The sequence below is a fragment of the Salmo trutta genome, chromosome 15 (genome assembly GCF_901001165.1).
Source record: "Salmo trutta chromosome 15, fSalTru1.1, whole genome shotgun sequence".
NCBI classification, from domain to species: Eukaryota; Metazoa; Chordata; class Actinopteri; order Salmoniformes; family Salmonidae; genus Salmo; species Salmo trutta.
Genome location: NC_042971.1, coordinates 57,163,835 through 57,178,367, shown reverse-complemented (window position 1 = coordinate 57,178,367; position 14,533 = coordinate 57,163,835). Strand labels below are relative to the sequence as shown.

Here is a 14,533-nt window from a genome sequence, read left to right as displayed (position 1 = left end):
TGGCTGTCATGTGCTTTTTACTGAGGAGTGGCTTCCGTCTGGCCACTCTACCATAAAGGCCTGTTTGGTGGAGTGCTGCAGAGATGGTTGTCCTTCTGGAAAGTTCTCCCATCTCCACAGAGGAACTCTATAGCTCTGTCAGAGTAACCATCGGGTTCTTGGTCACCTCCCTGACCAAGGCTCTTCTCTCTCGATTGCTCAGTTTGGCCGGTAGACCAGCTCTAGGAAGAGTCTTGATGGTTCCAAACTTCTTCCATTTAAGAATGATGGAAGCCACTGTACTGTACTTGGGGACCGTCAATGCTGCAGAAATGTTTTGGTACCCTTCACCAGATCTTGGCCTCGACACAATCCTGTCTCAGAGCTCTACGGACAATTCCTTTGACCTCATGGCTTGGTTTTTGCTCTGACATGCACTGTCAGCTGTGGGACCTTATATAGACAGGTGTGTGCCTTTCCAAATCATGTCTAATCAATTGAATTTACCACAGGTGGACTCCAAGTTGTAGAAACATCTCAAGGATAATCAATGAAAACAGGATGCACCTGAGCTTAATGTTGAGTCTCATAGCAAAGGGTCTGAATACTTATGTAAGGTATTTCTGTTTTTTTATTTCTTAAAAATGTGCAAAAAATTCTAAAAACCTGTTTTCGCTTTGTCATTATGGGGTATTGTGTGTAGATTGATGAGGGAAAACAATTATTTAATACATTTTAGAATAAGGCTGTAACTTAACAAAATGTGGAAAAGGGGAAGGGGTCTGAACACCTCCCTCTGCAACTGGATCCTGGACTTCCAAATGGGCCACCCCAGGTGGTGAGGGTGGGCAACATCACATCTGCCACGCTGACCCTCAACACAGGGGCCCCACAGGGGTGTGTGCTTATTCCCCTCCTGTTCTCCCTGTTTACCCACGACTGCGTGGCCACGTATGACTCCAACACCATCATCAAGTTCTCTGACAACACAACTGTGGTAGGCCTGAGAGCCGGCGACGATGAGTCAGCCTACAGGGAGGAGGTCAGTGACCTGGCAGTGTGGTGCTGCAGCAACAACCTCTCCCTCAACATCAGCAAGACCAAGTAGCTGATCGTGGACTACAGGAAACAGGGGGGCGAACACACCTCTATCCACATCGATGGGACGGCAGTGGAGCAGGTAGACAGCTTCAAGTTCCTCGGTGTTCAAATCACTAAAGACTTAAAATGGTCCAAATACACACGCACAATCGTGAAGAAGGCTTCACAGTGGCTCTTCCCCTTCAGGAGGTTGAAAAAGTTTGGCATGGGACCTAAAATCCTAAAAAGGATCTACAGCTGTACCATTGAGAGCATGTTGACTGGCTGCATCACTGCCTGGTATGACACCAGCACCGCCCTTGATCACTTGGCGCTAAAGAGGGTTGTGTGGACAACCCAGTACATCACTGGGACCGAGCTCCCTGCCATCTAGAACCACTATACCAGGCGGTGGGAAAAGAAGACACGGAAAATCGTTAGAGACCCCAACCACCCAAGTCATAGACTATTTTCTCTACTGCCGCACGGCAAGAGGTACCGGGGCATCAAGTCTGACATTAACAGGCTCTTGTACAGCTTCTATCCTCAAGCAATACGACTAATAAATAGCTAACAACATAGTTACACTGACTGAGTTTACCATGTATCTTTATTGACCTTTTATTTCAATTGTTGCACCGTCTTTTTGCACACTCACAGTGTCCTACACACAATCACACACACTGTCTCTCTGCACACTCAGTGTCCTACACACAATCACACACACTGTCTCTTTGCACACTCACAGTGTCCAACACACACTGTCTCTTTGCACACTCACAGTGTCCTACACACAATCACACACACTCTCTTTGCACACTCACAGGGCCCTACACACACTGACACTCCAGCATACAAACACTCACTCCATCATTTGCTTATACACACTTAATATGAACATACATTTATACTGACTCTACACACGCACATACAAGCTGCTTATATCCTGTTGCCTAGTCCCCTTACCCTATACATATCTACCTCCATCACTTCAGTATCCCTGCACATTGTAAATATGGTATTGGAACTGACTTTAAAAAATATATTTCCTGTATATAGTATGCTTACTTACTTTGTGTATTTAATATTTATTTTAATTTATTTTATTTTTTCTAGTAATACATTGTTATTGATTATTGCATTGTTAGGTTTTGAGATGACAAGAAAGGCATTTCACTGTACTTGTGCATGTGACATTAAAACTTGAAACTGTTGCATGGCAATTTGCCCGAAAAATGTGATCTCTGTATGGCTGGGGGAACCTCCGTCTGTAGAGAGAGAAAAAAAGATTTAGGTCAATTCGCGTTTGTTGCAAGGGAAAGAAGACTGGATAATCTATCATCTAAAACGGAAGTGCATGGTGCGTTCTCATGGTTTCCCCGAAGTGTTCTGTGCTTAGTCTACGTCTAACTTTGAAGGTATACTTTTGTTTAAACATGTTTCAATGAACCCTGAATAGTAGGTTTGTATTTTAAGTATTTAGCACCACTATTATTTTTTTCTCCAGCCCTCCTGAAATAAACTGCCTCGCCTGGCAGTCCCTGTCCGGTTGCAGGGTCTATCTATCCCTGGCCGCGCTGCGTATAGAAGCTGCCTGTTCGCAGTTTTTTGCTGCACTGTTATTTGATCCTCGCTCTTTCTTTGCTGGGAAGAAAAACTCGCCTCTTTCCCACGCTCCTTAAACACGTGGTGCTGTAATGAATTGGATTCTGAAGCCCCTCCTCCCTCCATTGAATCGTCACAGGCCGCTCCGCAGAATCCCTGTGCTCTGAGTCAGTGGCGGTGAGGGGCCCCTCCCGTCCTGTCTGTCGTCCTGTCTGTCGTCCTGTCTGTCGTCCTGTCTGTCTGTCGTCCTGTCTGTCGTCCTGTCTGTCGTCCTGTCTGTCGTCCTGTCTGTCGTCCTGTCTGTCGCCCCGGCTCCAAACACTTCACTTTTTACACATTATATCAAGTCACGCTTGTGTGTTTTCTCTTCCGTCGATTATAAAACAAAATGCTATTGTTTATCAGAAATAGAAATAGGATAGATCTGGTATTTATTTCACAAAGCTTATTATATACCATTCAGTAACTGTCCATTTAGAAGTTTGAAAAGTAGGATACGCTACTAATGTTGTTTTGACTGCTCCGAATCGATAACCTCTTGAAATGATGGAGGGCCTTCAAATATGGGAGATTACGGATTACGGATGCGCTAGAAGCACCAACACATTTGTCACATTCCTCTCACATTTTGTTTATTGGTCATCCTATGGAGACCGCTGATTCTACTTTGCGTACGGATTGCGCATGGATTTGGGTAGGGTAAAATCCTACATTTGGAATGATGGTGTGAGTTAAAATGACAAAGATTCCACTCCAGTAGATACCATGTAGACTACTAATAGAACGAATAGTTATATACCTGTCAAAGCATTTTAGAGAAAATTGTGGGCAAACAATGTTAGATTACTCGTTTTTTGGCATCACGATGAAAACATTAATTTACTTATTTAATCCAAAAATGTATCCACAATTATTGTTTGAGTGCTTTCGTTTGCTCCATATACAGAAAAGCCCGTTTAAAAAAATGACATTCACAACATATCTTTGCTGTCTTTACAAAGCAGGGTAATTACATCCACATGTTAAGGGTACATTTTGGTTGTATAGAGCAAATGTTTCAAGAGCTTGAATAAGAATACCATTTGGATAAAGCCACAGAAAAAACCCCAGAAACAAGCAACAACAACAAAAATTCCGAATAAGACCAGGACGTTACGTCAGGAATTCTGACCAGACAGGCTCCTGCAGGGTTCTGGGCAAATGTTTTCCAACTGGCCTGACACCGCTTTTTGATTAATGGACAGATGTTGCTGAGATGTTTAGGATCTCTGCTGGCTAGTTTGGGGAGCTCTATGACTGGGCTATGGTTTAGTATTGTCTAAAGATGCCTATATATGACATTAAATAATAATAAAATAGGCCTACACATCACAGACACTGCAAAGTATGATATATTTTCCAAAAGCAGTATGTCAAGGTTCCTATTATAAGGAGTATGTCAAGGTTCCTATTTTTGCCTGCATTTTTATATTCCTTCTGTCTCAACAAGAACCAAAGGTCTGCACTTATTGATATGTGATTTCAAAATGCACTTGGTTTTTCTCAGCTATGGTACAAATAAACGGCAACGTGTGCAGACTGATTAACACACACACACACACACCAGTAAATACCACGTAGGTGTATGATGAAACCATACAACTGTGACTTTTCCGTTATGTGAAGTTGTCAGCTGAATTGTTTTCATATTACTACATACATCATAGATGTACTAACAGAGCCAGCAAAGTTCTGAGTTTGTTTTGTTATTATTTGTAGGCTACTATGTGGATTTACCTTTGTGGTGAGTCTGGTGGTGAGATTAAAGTAGTCCTGCGTATCGGATGTATTAATCAACAGACTGAGTCATCGCATACGTGCACCAAATGTACATTGGAGTGTACAGTGGAGTGTACAGTGGAGTGTACAGTGGAGTGTACAGTGGAGTGTGTGGGAACCTGAGGACAAACGGAAACTGCTTAACTATGAAAAGACAGGGTGGTTAAAGTATCATACATCGGTCTATAGATAGGACTCCCAGGCTAGTGAAGCCTATACCAAACGGAGCAAAAGGTTCAATTTACCTTGTGTGGTTTCCAGGCCAGCAAAGCGCGACAACAACTTACAATCGCAGCCGTCCGGTTCCCACGGTAGCTATGCTGCGGCTGAACTAGGCTGATGCGTGCCATTCTATGCGCAACGTCACCTCTTTTCACTTGCAAAAGGAAGTCGCACAGGCTTTTGTTATTTGAAGTTCTATTGCTTCTTGTCACTTTAAAACAACTGGAATATCCGCAGATGACATTTAGATGGATTGTAACCGCCAGAGAGGTGTCTCTTCTCTTGGCGTTATTATATGGAGGGAGGCTATACCACTAGACTTGGGCTCGAGTTGTTTTATAGAGGTTTAAGTGGCCATTTGTTTTTCTCTGTCCAATTTATACATCGTTATTGCCAAAAGAGCTAGACTGCAGACAAGTAAATAAGCCAATGTGTTTATTTCCTAAAGTAGGCTCATGCGTATTTTGTCATCCTCTTTTATATAAGATAAGGATATACATGATCTGTTTGTATGAAATGTATAAACCTAACAAAGTTTTAGTTTTGAGTATTTCAGAGTCGTGAGTCTATTTGGCCACATGTTACGTGTACAGTATCAGATCTCTAGCGATCGGCAGTAGCACACAGTATTTTATTCCACACCAATGGTGACAATCCCTTACTACTTTTTGTGTAATTTCAGTGTTTCAGAAGAAGTTGGACATCTTTTTTGATATATAGTAGCAAATCACACCTCGTCTTTGATTGTGTGAAGCTTTTAACGCCTTCTGAGCCCTGATTAACACCATGGCACGAAATACGACGCATAACAGGCCATTTACAGTACAGTATAACTGCTTTGCTTTTTACATTAAAACATATATATATCTCTGCTTGTGTGGTTGTACTATTCGTCCGTCGAAATACAACTTCAGATGCGAATAGTTTTTGCAACATACATTATGGCTCCATGCGCAATACTCCCGCTAATCCCGTGGATCCGCTGCTCTCCTAAACAACATTATATTGCTTTTCTCTGCATTTTTTCACGATGTCGTTTATGACTCCTTCAACACCATCTTCCCTTGAGTCACGGTCTCTCACGCGAGGGAGTAAAATTGTCAATTTTATAGATGCCGCTTGGTTTTATTTCTATAACACATTTTGTTTCCACGAGTCCACGCCTTACTCTAAAGTTTCACACTTGTGGACCCTCCCCAAACGGACTCAGTAGCCAATTACCTCGCTCCGTTTCCGCCCATTTCACAAGAGTTGATTCTATGGAATACTATTGTCATGCAAATAAAGGACGCGTCAAATATCCCCGTCGCGCGCACTGCAGAGCAGAGACACACTGGGATCGCACGAAGGACGCGAAGCACGGGGCACGCGGGGGAATTTCATACTACGTCGTCGCCAGGACCCGTCCAATTGTCACAGGCAAGTAGTACCCACATGTTTTCTATTTTTAATCATAACATAATAGTTATCGGGAATTGTATCTCAACCGTATTCTTTAAAGTGTGCATAAAAGTGTTTTTGATGTAGACGTTGGAATGTAACCGTTGTGGAATATTGTTCAGTGCACTTACGTGTATCCTACCTGTCTCACACAGCCACCGTTGCCAGATGAACTGAGGCGGCTCCAGGATCCTGCAGGCAAGAGGGTAAAATCACAAGAAGAACCAACCTGCCCAGATTCAACTGCATTTTATTCACCTTGTTTGGAGATAACGATACCGTGGCCGTTCTTCCAGAATACCTACAGAAGACAAGTGTCAACTGTCGCTCTGCTCCATCTCTGCAATATATCATATACTACCTGTTGCTGCTAGTAACAACGGAGGGGAAGAGGGGGAGACACCTTGCGACACTTGGATCTCTTATAAACACACTTTGTAGGGAGTTGGATTTCGCAACCTTTAATCTTTTGCACACCAAGTGTGTTATTTTGTCTATGTCCATTTTGGGATATTAGTGGTTTTATCATATCTATAGTGTACACGTTTTTAAAGTGCCTTACCGACTGATATTAATCCAGTATTTGGGCAGTATTCCAACGCCAGAGACTCAACCAGTGACTATCACATAGAAAGGCACAGGATCTGTCTCTAAATCCCGGTTTCACCATGAGTCAGGGGGATGTGTCAACTTGCTCTGCGCCTCAGATCGTTTTCCAAGAGGCGGTGAAACAAGGTAACACACAGGAACTCCACTCGTTGCTCCAGAACATGACAAACTGCGAATTCAACGTCAACTCCTTCGGGCCCGAAGGACAGACGGCGTTGCATCAGTCAGTCATCGACGGGAATCTCGAACTTGTAAAACTGCTGGTGAAATTTGGAGCCGATATTCGATTGGCGAACAGGGAAGGGTGGAGTGCCTTACACATAGCCGCTTTTGGAGGACACCAAGACATAGTCCTATACCTCATCACTAAGGCCAAGTACTCCTCTGGTGCACGGTGATCTGCTACACTGCTGTCAGGTAAACACACGGAAAGCCAGGCTCTTGTAAATGAACGTTTCGATCTATAGTTGTGCCAAATTATAGCCTACAAAACACAGTAACTTCCCTTTCACCAAAACCAAACGGGGGTCTCACTCGTGAGTCGAACACCACATGGTTCTTGTATCCGCTTCAGCATAAAAAACGCCATTTTGGTGGGTTGGTACTAAAGCTTTTTCCTTGAACGTGTATAATAGATTGGGACGTATAAAATAACTAAGCCAGTGTTTGGGTCCCGAGACCTCATAGCCTAGTTTTACGCAGCGATAGACTTTCTATATTTTTTTGTCGCGGTTACATTGAAACACTTCTTTATTGGGATTAGTATTGAGGTGTCGACCTGTAGCTGCGGTGGTCACTTGTAGGACCCGTTTAAATGATTTTCTATACTAAAAGATGGCACTTGTTGCTGTGGCTGCATGCTGGAATATATGAAAGGGAAGAAATGGTGAAGACGGGAAATGAAGGCCATCCTGTATTTGGCTATAATGTCTTTTTTAAATTATAGGATTTGATCTATTTCAAAGAGCAACATTATTAGGACTATATATATACCCAACTGGCATTTCCAGATGTGTAATCATTGTAACAACTATTGACTTAATGTTGTTAAGTACTTTACACAATAGCTTTACTTTGTTTGTTTATAATAAAAGTAGCTAAATGCACCCTGCCTCCTTCGAGCAGGCTGCTGGCATGTATCAATGTCTTTTCAGGCCAGTGCGACCGCAGTGTCAATGGTTAATGTGATATAAACCGCTGCTTTCGCTTTGTATCAAAACGTCAGGAAAGTGGCATTTGGAATTCACTTTAATCTCCTTTCAGTATTTTAACGAACAACACCCTGGTCATCACTGTGAATACAGGCTGGTTTCTATTTATGAAGGTACATTGACAAGATGCATTTTGAATATTCTGTGGTTATTCTTTTCAAATCAAATCTGTTACGTTTAAGAATATTTAGGGTGACTTATAAAGCTGCTTCAGACTCTATGCTTATCATAGTATAAACTATCCTGTGTGGAGACCCCATGTCACAATGAGCCTAAATTTGACCTACCTAAAGAGACTCTTCTTTGTCCCTCATTAACTTCTTGTTTGGTTTTCTTTGCCAACTACCTCGACTGTAAAGTATTCAAAAGCATTGGACTCTTGCTCTCTCCACAACACTCCAGTATGGACACACATCCTCTAGCACAGTGGTTCCTAACCGTTTCAGGTTACTGTACCTGAAGTACCCCCAGTAGATGGGCCAAGAGGGGACCGCTGATCTAGCCTATCCCCAAATCCCAAGCCTGTCTATAGGCCAAAATAATGCTCATACCCACACAGACATTTTAACTAAGTTATTTTAGCAGTAGGCCCCAAGCCAATGTTATTCAACCCAGTGATATAGGCTAGGAGACAACTATGCTGTTTCTTCTGCAAAGCAATAATGTCTATTTCATATTAATCAAGCCCGTTTCTTATCATCATCTGGGATTCATTTATTTCCCACACTACAACCAAACTTTAATCTGACAAGCAAAGCGTTTTTTTTGCCTTTCTGTAAAGGTATGGTTGCAAACACACATTGCCTATTTTTTTTATTTTTATGCATTATATAGTCGTTCTGTTTGAAGTTTCTATTTAGTCACAAAAATTGCATTTTATTGCCTGACTTATAAATGCAGGAAGTTTTATTGCACAAAATGCAGAGCCTTTTACGCCCCCTGGTGCCTGTCCGGGTGACTGCAGGAGTTGAGGCTCAGAAATAGTTACTACTGAGCAGTAAAAACATTTTATTACTGTCATGTTATGATGACTAACATCTACATGACTATTGCAGGATATATATATATAAAACAAATGGTTTAAACTGCCTACTGCATTTTGAAAGTCATGGCACCCTAATGTTTGTTTCAATGCTGCTTGTATGTTTTATATTTGATTTTACTCAATGGCCAACAGTAAGTGAAAGACAAATATCTGATAGCATCACAGTCATTCAATGAAAATCTGTGTGTGTGTGTGTGTGTGTGTATATGTCTCTGTGTGTGCTGCATTCATCTGACTGTTGTGTGCCGAGTGAGTTGAGCTGTGTTCCCCTTCCCTGGCCTGTGTGGCCTGCTCCTCTCCTCGAGTGTGTGGCCTGCTCCTCTCCTCGAGTGTGTGGCCTGCTCCTCTCCTCGAGTGTGTGGCCTGCTCCTCTCCTCGAGTGTGTGGCCTGCTCCTCTCCTCGAGTGTGTGGCCTGCTCCTCTCCTCGAGTGTGTGGCTTTATGTTGCTACCTGGGAGTTTTCCCTCCCTACAGTAAGGAGAGAAACCAGGGATTAAGGATTGTCCTTCCATGTACCTGGAAAAGCAAACTAAAGCGATTAGAAAGAAACATCAAGAATAGATTGGTATTAGCGGAACAAAAAAATATGCATCGCTTGTCTTAAACCTGATATTTTTTATATATATATATATATATATATATGTATGTATGTGTATATATATATTTTAAATATTGCACTGACTGTTGTTGATTAAGTTGGCTTTTTATCAAGTCAAATTGTATTGTTTTTCCGAATAGAAAAAAAAAGGAACACAACAAAATACTATTGTATAAAAACAACTCCAGGCTGTAATGTTTTGTGTGTTAACTTTGTGAAACATTGTGTTAAGGCAAAGATTGTTTGAATCTTTGTGATCGGGTGGGTATGTGTTTTATATACAGTGCCAGTCAAAGGTTTGGACAACAAGACTCATTCAAGGGTGTAAAAAACATAATAAAGAAAACCCCTGGAATGAGTAGGTGTCCAAACCTTTGACTGGTACTGTGTATATATATATATATATTATATAATATGCTGAAATATCTTGGAGCACTTTCTTTTCTGAAGTGCTGCCTCCCTCCTGTTGTTATGAAAGGGGAAAAATACATTTGATGGTAAGATCATTGTGACAAAAAAAATTGCACAGCATGTGGTTGTTCTACTCAAGTGTCATAACATTTATGGCCCGAGAGACGACGACTGGATAGGTGGAAATGAATGAGAGAGGACGACTGGATAGGTGGAAATGAATGAGAGACGACGACTGGATAGGTGGAAATGAATGAGAGACGACGACTGGATAGGTGGAAATGAATGAGAGAGGACGACTGGATAGGTGGAAATGAATGAGAGACGACGACTGGATATGTGGAAATGAATGAGAGACGACGACTGGATAGGTGGAAATGAATGAGAGAGGACGACTGGATAGGTGGAAATGAATGAGAGAGGACGACTGGATAGGTGGAAATGAATGAGAGAGGACGACTGGATAGGTGGAAATGAATGAGAGAAAGTGCTGACGTTTTTTAAAGTTTTTTGGGGGGGGGGCATGTTCTGTTTTCATTTTGCTTTTTTTCGAGCGAAACAAAAACAAATGTCTGAGTTTAATGATTGATGCTGAAGTTCCATGGTGTTTTGATTTTGGGTTTTCTTGTTTTTGTTCTGTATTTTGTTTTTGAACGTTTGTAACACTGTGATCATGATGTGTGTTGAGAAAATGAGTGCTGTAATATTTTTGTACGTTTGTGTACAAGCCAGTAAAAAAAATCTTTAAACTCTGTGTGTCTATGCATGTTTCTTTTTCCCTACCCCCAGGCAGTGCCAGCCCCCATTACCCATAGAGAAGAATGGTGAGGGGCACAGACCCCCTCTCCCGTTCTCCCAGGCTAGCCCAGATCCCCTCTTCCCCCTCTTCTCTCCCGTTCTCCCAGGCTAGCCCAGATCCCCTCTTCCCCCTCCTCTCTCCCGTTCTCCCAGGCTAGCCCAGATCCCCTCTTCCCCCTCTCCCCTCCTCTCTCCCGTTCTCCCAGGCTAGCCCAGATCCCCTCTTCCCCCTCCTCTCTCCCGTTCTCCCAGGCTAGCCCAGATCCCCTCTTCCCCCTCTCCCCTCCTCTCTCCCGTTCTCCCAGGCTAGCCCAGATCCCCTCTCCCCTCCTCTCTCCCGTTCTCCCAGGCTAGCCCAGATCCCCTCTTCCCACTCTCCCCTCCTCTCTCCCGTTCTCCCAGGCTAGCCCAGATCCTCTCTCCCCTCTCCCCTCCTCTCTCCCCCTCTCCCAGGCTAGCCCAGATCCTCTCTCCCCCTCTCCCAGGCTAGCCCAGATCCTCTCTCCCCCTCTCCCCACCTCTCTCCCCCTCTCCCAGGCTAGCCCAGATCCTCTCTCCCCCTCTCCCCTCCTCTCTCCCCCTCTCCCAGGCTAGCCCAGATCCCCTCCTCTCTCCCCTCCCCTCTCCCCTCCCCTCCCCTCTCCCCCTCTCCCCTCCTCTCTCCCCCTCTCCCAGGCTAGCCCAGATCCCCTCTCCCCTCCCCTCTCCCCCTCTCCCCTCCTCTCTCCCCCTCTCCCCTCCTCTCTCCCCCTCTCCCCTCCTCTCTCCCCCTCTCCCCTCCTCTCTCCCCCTCTCCCCTCCCCTCTCCCCCTCTCCCCTCCCCTCTCCCCTCCTCTCTCCCCCTCTCCCCTCCTCTCTCCCCCTCTCCCCTCCCCTCTCCCCTCCTCTCTCCCCCTCTCCCCTCCTCTCTCCCTCTCTCCCCTCTCTCCCAGGCCATCCGGATCCCCATTCTCTCCCTTTGTTATTCAGTCAGCCTCATCTTTTCACATGCTGGATAAAAGAGCCACGCACATGATTGTGTGTAGTTCTGGTTTATAGAAGGCTGGGTCCCCTCCCCAGTGTGTGCAGGTTTTATGTTACACACACACACACACAGAGAGAGAGAGAGGGTGTGTGTGTGTGTGTGTGTGTGTAGTCTGAGGAAGGTCTCTAGCTCAACTCTCTGGCTCTGCAACACTATTCCTCTTCTCTCTATTAACCCCCTGGGCACTCTTGTCTGTTTCTCTCTTTTGCTCTCTGTTGGTCTCGTGCTCTCACTCTCCCTCTGGCGGTCTCCCTCTCTCTCTCCCTCTCTTTCTCCCTCTGGCGGTCTCCCTCTCTTTCTCCCTCTGGCGGTCTCCCTCTCTCTCTCCCTCTGGCGGTCTCTCTCCCTCTGGCGGTCTCTCTCCCTCTGGCGGTCGCTCTCTCTCTCCCTCTGGCGGTCGCTCTCTCTCTCCCTCTGGCGGTCGCTCTCTCTCTCCCTCTGGCGGTCGCGCTCTCTCTCTCCCTCTGGCGGTCGCTCTCTCTCTCCCTCTGGCGGTCGCTCTCCCTCTGGGGGTCTCCCTCTCTCTCTCCCTCTGGGGGTCTCCCTCTCTCTCTCCCTCTGGGGGTCTCCCTCTCTCTCTCCCTCTGGCGGTCGCTCTCTCTCTCCCTCTGGCGGTCGCTCTCTCTCTCCCTCTGGGGGTCTCCCTCTCTCTCCCTCTGGGGGTCTCCCTCTCTCTCCCTCTGGCGGTCGCTCTCTCTCTCCCTCTGGCGGTCGCTCTCTCTCTCTCCCTCTGGCGGTCTCCCTCTCTCTCCCTCTGGCGGTCGCTCTCTCTCTCTCCCTCTGGCGGTCTCCCTCTCTCTCTCCCTCTGGCGGTCTCGCTCTCTCTCTCCCTCTGGCGGTCTCGCCCTCTCTCTCCCTCTGGCGGTCTCCCTCTCTCTCCCTCTGGCGGTCTCCCTCTCTCTCCCTCTGGCGGTCTCCCTCTCTTTCCCTCTGGCGGTCTCCCTCTCTCTCTCTCTCTCTGGCGGTCTCCCTCTCTCTCTCCCTCTGGCGGTCTCCCTCTCTCTCTCCCTCTGGCGGTCTCCCTCTCTCTCTCCCTCTGGCGGTCTCCCTCTCTCTCCCTCTGGCGGTCTCCCTCTCTCTCCCTCTGGCGGTCTCCCTCTCTCTCCCTCTGGCGGTCTCCCTCTCTCTCCCTCTGGCGGTCGCTCTCTCTCTCCTTCTGGCGGTCGCTCTCTCTCCCTCTGTCAGTCGCTCTCTCTCTGTCGGTCGGTCTCTGTCGGTCGCTCTCTGTCTGGCGGTCGCTCTCTCTCTCCCTCTGGCGGTCTCCCTCTCTCTCCCTCTGTCAGTCGCTCTCTCTCTGTCGGTCGGTCTCTGTCGGTCGCTCTCTGTCTGTCGCTCTCTGTCTCGCTCTCTGTCTGTCTGTCGCTCTCTCTCTGTCGGTCGCTCTCTGTCTGTCTCTGTCGGTCGCTCTCTGTCTGTCGGTCGCTCTCTGTCTGTCGGTCGCTCTCTGTCTGTCGGTCGCTCTCTGTCTGTCGGTCGCTCTCTGTCTGTCGGTCGCTCTCTGTCTGTCGGTCGCTCTCTCTCTGTCGGTCGCTCTCTCTCTGTCGGTCGCTCTCTCTCTGTCGGTCGCTCTCTCTCTGTCGCTGTGTGTGTCTCTGTCAGTCGCTCGCTCTCTGTCAGTCGCTCTCTGTCAGTCGCTCTCTGTCGGTCGCTCTCTGTCGGTCGCTCTCTGTCGGTCGCTCTCTCTCTGTCGGTCGCTCTCTCTCTGTCAGTCGCTCTCTCTCTGTCGCTGTGTGTGTCTCTCAGTCGCTCTCTCTCTGTCGGTCGCTCTCTCTCTGTCGGTCGCTCTCTCTCTGTCGGTCGCTCTCTCTCTGTCGCTGTGTGTCTCTCTGTCAGTCGCTCTCTGTCGGTCGCTCTCTGTCGGTCGCTCTCTGTCGGTCGCTCTCTGTCGGTCGCTCTCTGTCAGTCGCGCTCTCTCTCTGTCAGTCGCTCTCTCTGTCAGTCGCTCTCTCTCTGTCAGTCGCTCTCTCTCTGTCGGTCTCTGTCTGTCGCTGTGTGTGTCGCTCTCTCTCTGTCGGTCTCTGTCTGTCGCTGTGTGTGTCGCTCTCTCTCTGTCGGTCTCTGTCTGTCGCTGTGTGTGTCGCTCTCTCTCTGTCGGTCTCTGTCTGTCGCTGTGTGTCTCGCTCTCTCTCTGTGTATCTCTCTGTCTCTTGCTCTCTCACACACGTGTTTTATAATTAATGGACATTTTTGTAGGGGTTATGACATTTTTTCGTAAGGGTAAATCAAGTCTGACATTTCAAAGTGGAAATTACGAACTTAAGCAGCCTTTTTAATCATCAAACACACTACAAGTTTGACATTTCCTGCTTTGGAGTTAAATGTGACTGTCTAAGGAAGTGTTCTATACAATGTGAAATGTGTGCTGCTTACAGTGTGCTGTCTCTGTCTCTGCAGCCTCCTTATCTGCATTAAATCTATTTCGATGTAGAACTGTCTGCAGCCTAATTCCATGTAGTACATATCTTTAGATGTATTGTAGTGGTAAATAAACCAAGACTACTAAAGCTTTGTGTTGAAAGGCTAAAGTCACCCCTGCTGTTGACTTGAGACCACGTAGTTGCTGTTGACTTGAGACCACGTAGTTGCTGTTGACTTGAGACCACATAGTTGCTGTTGACTTGAGACCACATAGTTGCTGTTGACTTGAGACCACATAGTTGCTGTTGACTTGAGACCACGTAGTTGCTGTTGAC

The 14,533-nt window shown here is 46.3% G+C and overlaps 1 protein-coding gene and 1 long non-coding RNA gene across 2 annotated transcripts; one reads left to right on the top strand and one right to left on the bottom strand.

Annotated features, from left to right (window-relative positions):
* Nucleotides 1-2,178: 2,178 nt before the first annotated feature.
* On the bottom strand, nt 2,179-5,358 carry LOC115149426 (uncharacterized). Its single transcript, XR_003866865.1, has 3 exons — nt 4,728-5,358; nt 4,441-4,601; nt 2,179-2,327 (listed from the first exon to the last, which is right to left on the bottom strand). It is a non-coding gene; the product is annotated as an uncharacterized LOC115149426 (long non-coding RNA).
* Nucleotides 5,359-6,300: 942 nt separating this feature from the next.
* LOC115149425 (notch-regulated ankyrin repeat-containing protein A) lies at nt 6,301-10,770 on the top strand. Its single transcript, XM_029692271.1, has 2 exons — nt 6,301-10,453; nt 10,486-10,770. The coding sequence occupies exon 1, from the start codon at nt 6,813-6,815 to the stop codon at nt 7,149-7,151; it is 339 nt and encodes a 112-aa protein (XP_029548131.1). The 5' UTR covers nt 6,301-6,812; the 3' UTR covers nt 7,152-10,453; nt 10,486-10,770.
* Nucleotides 10,771-14,533: the final 3,763 nt, after the last annotated feature.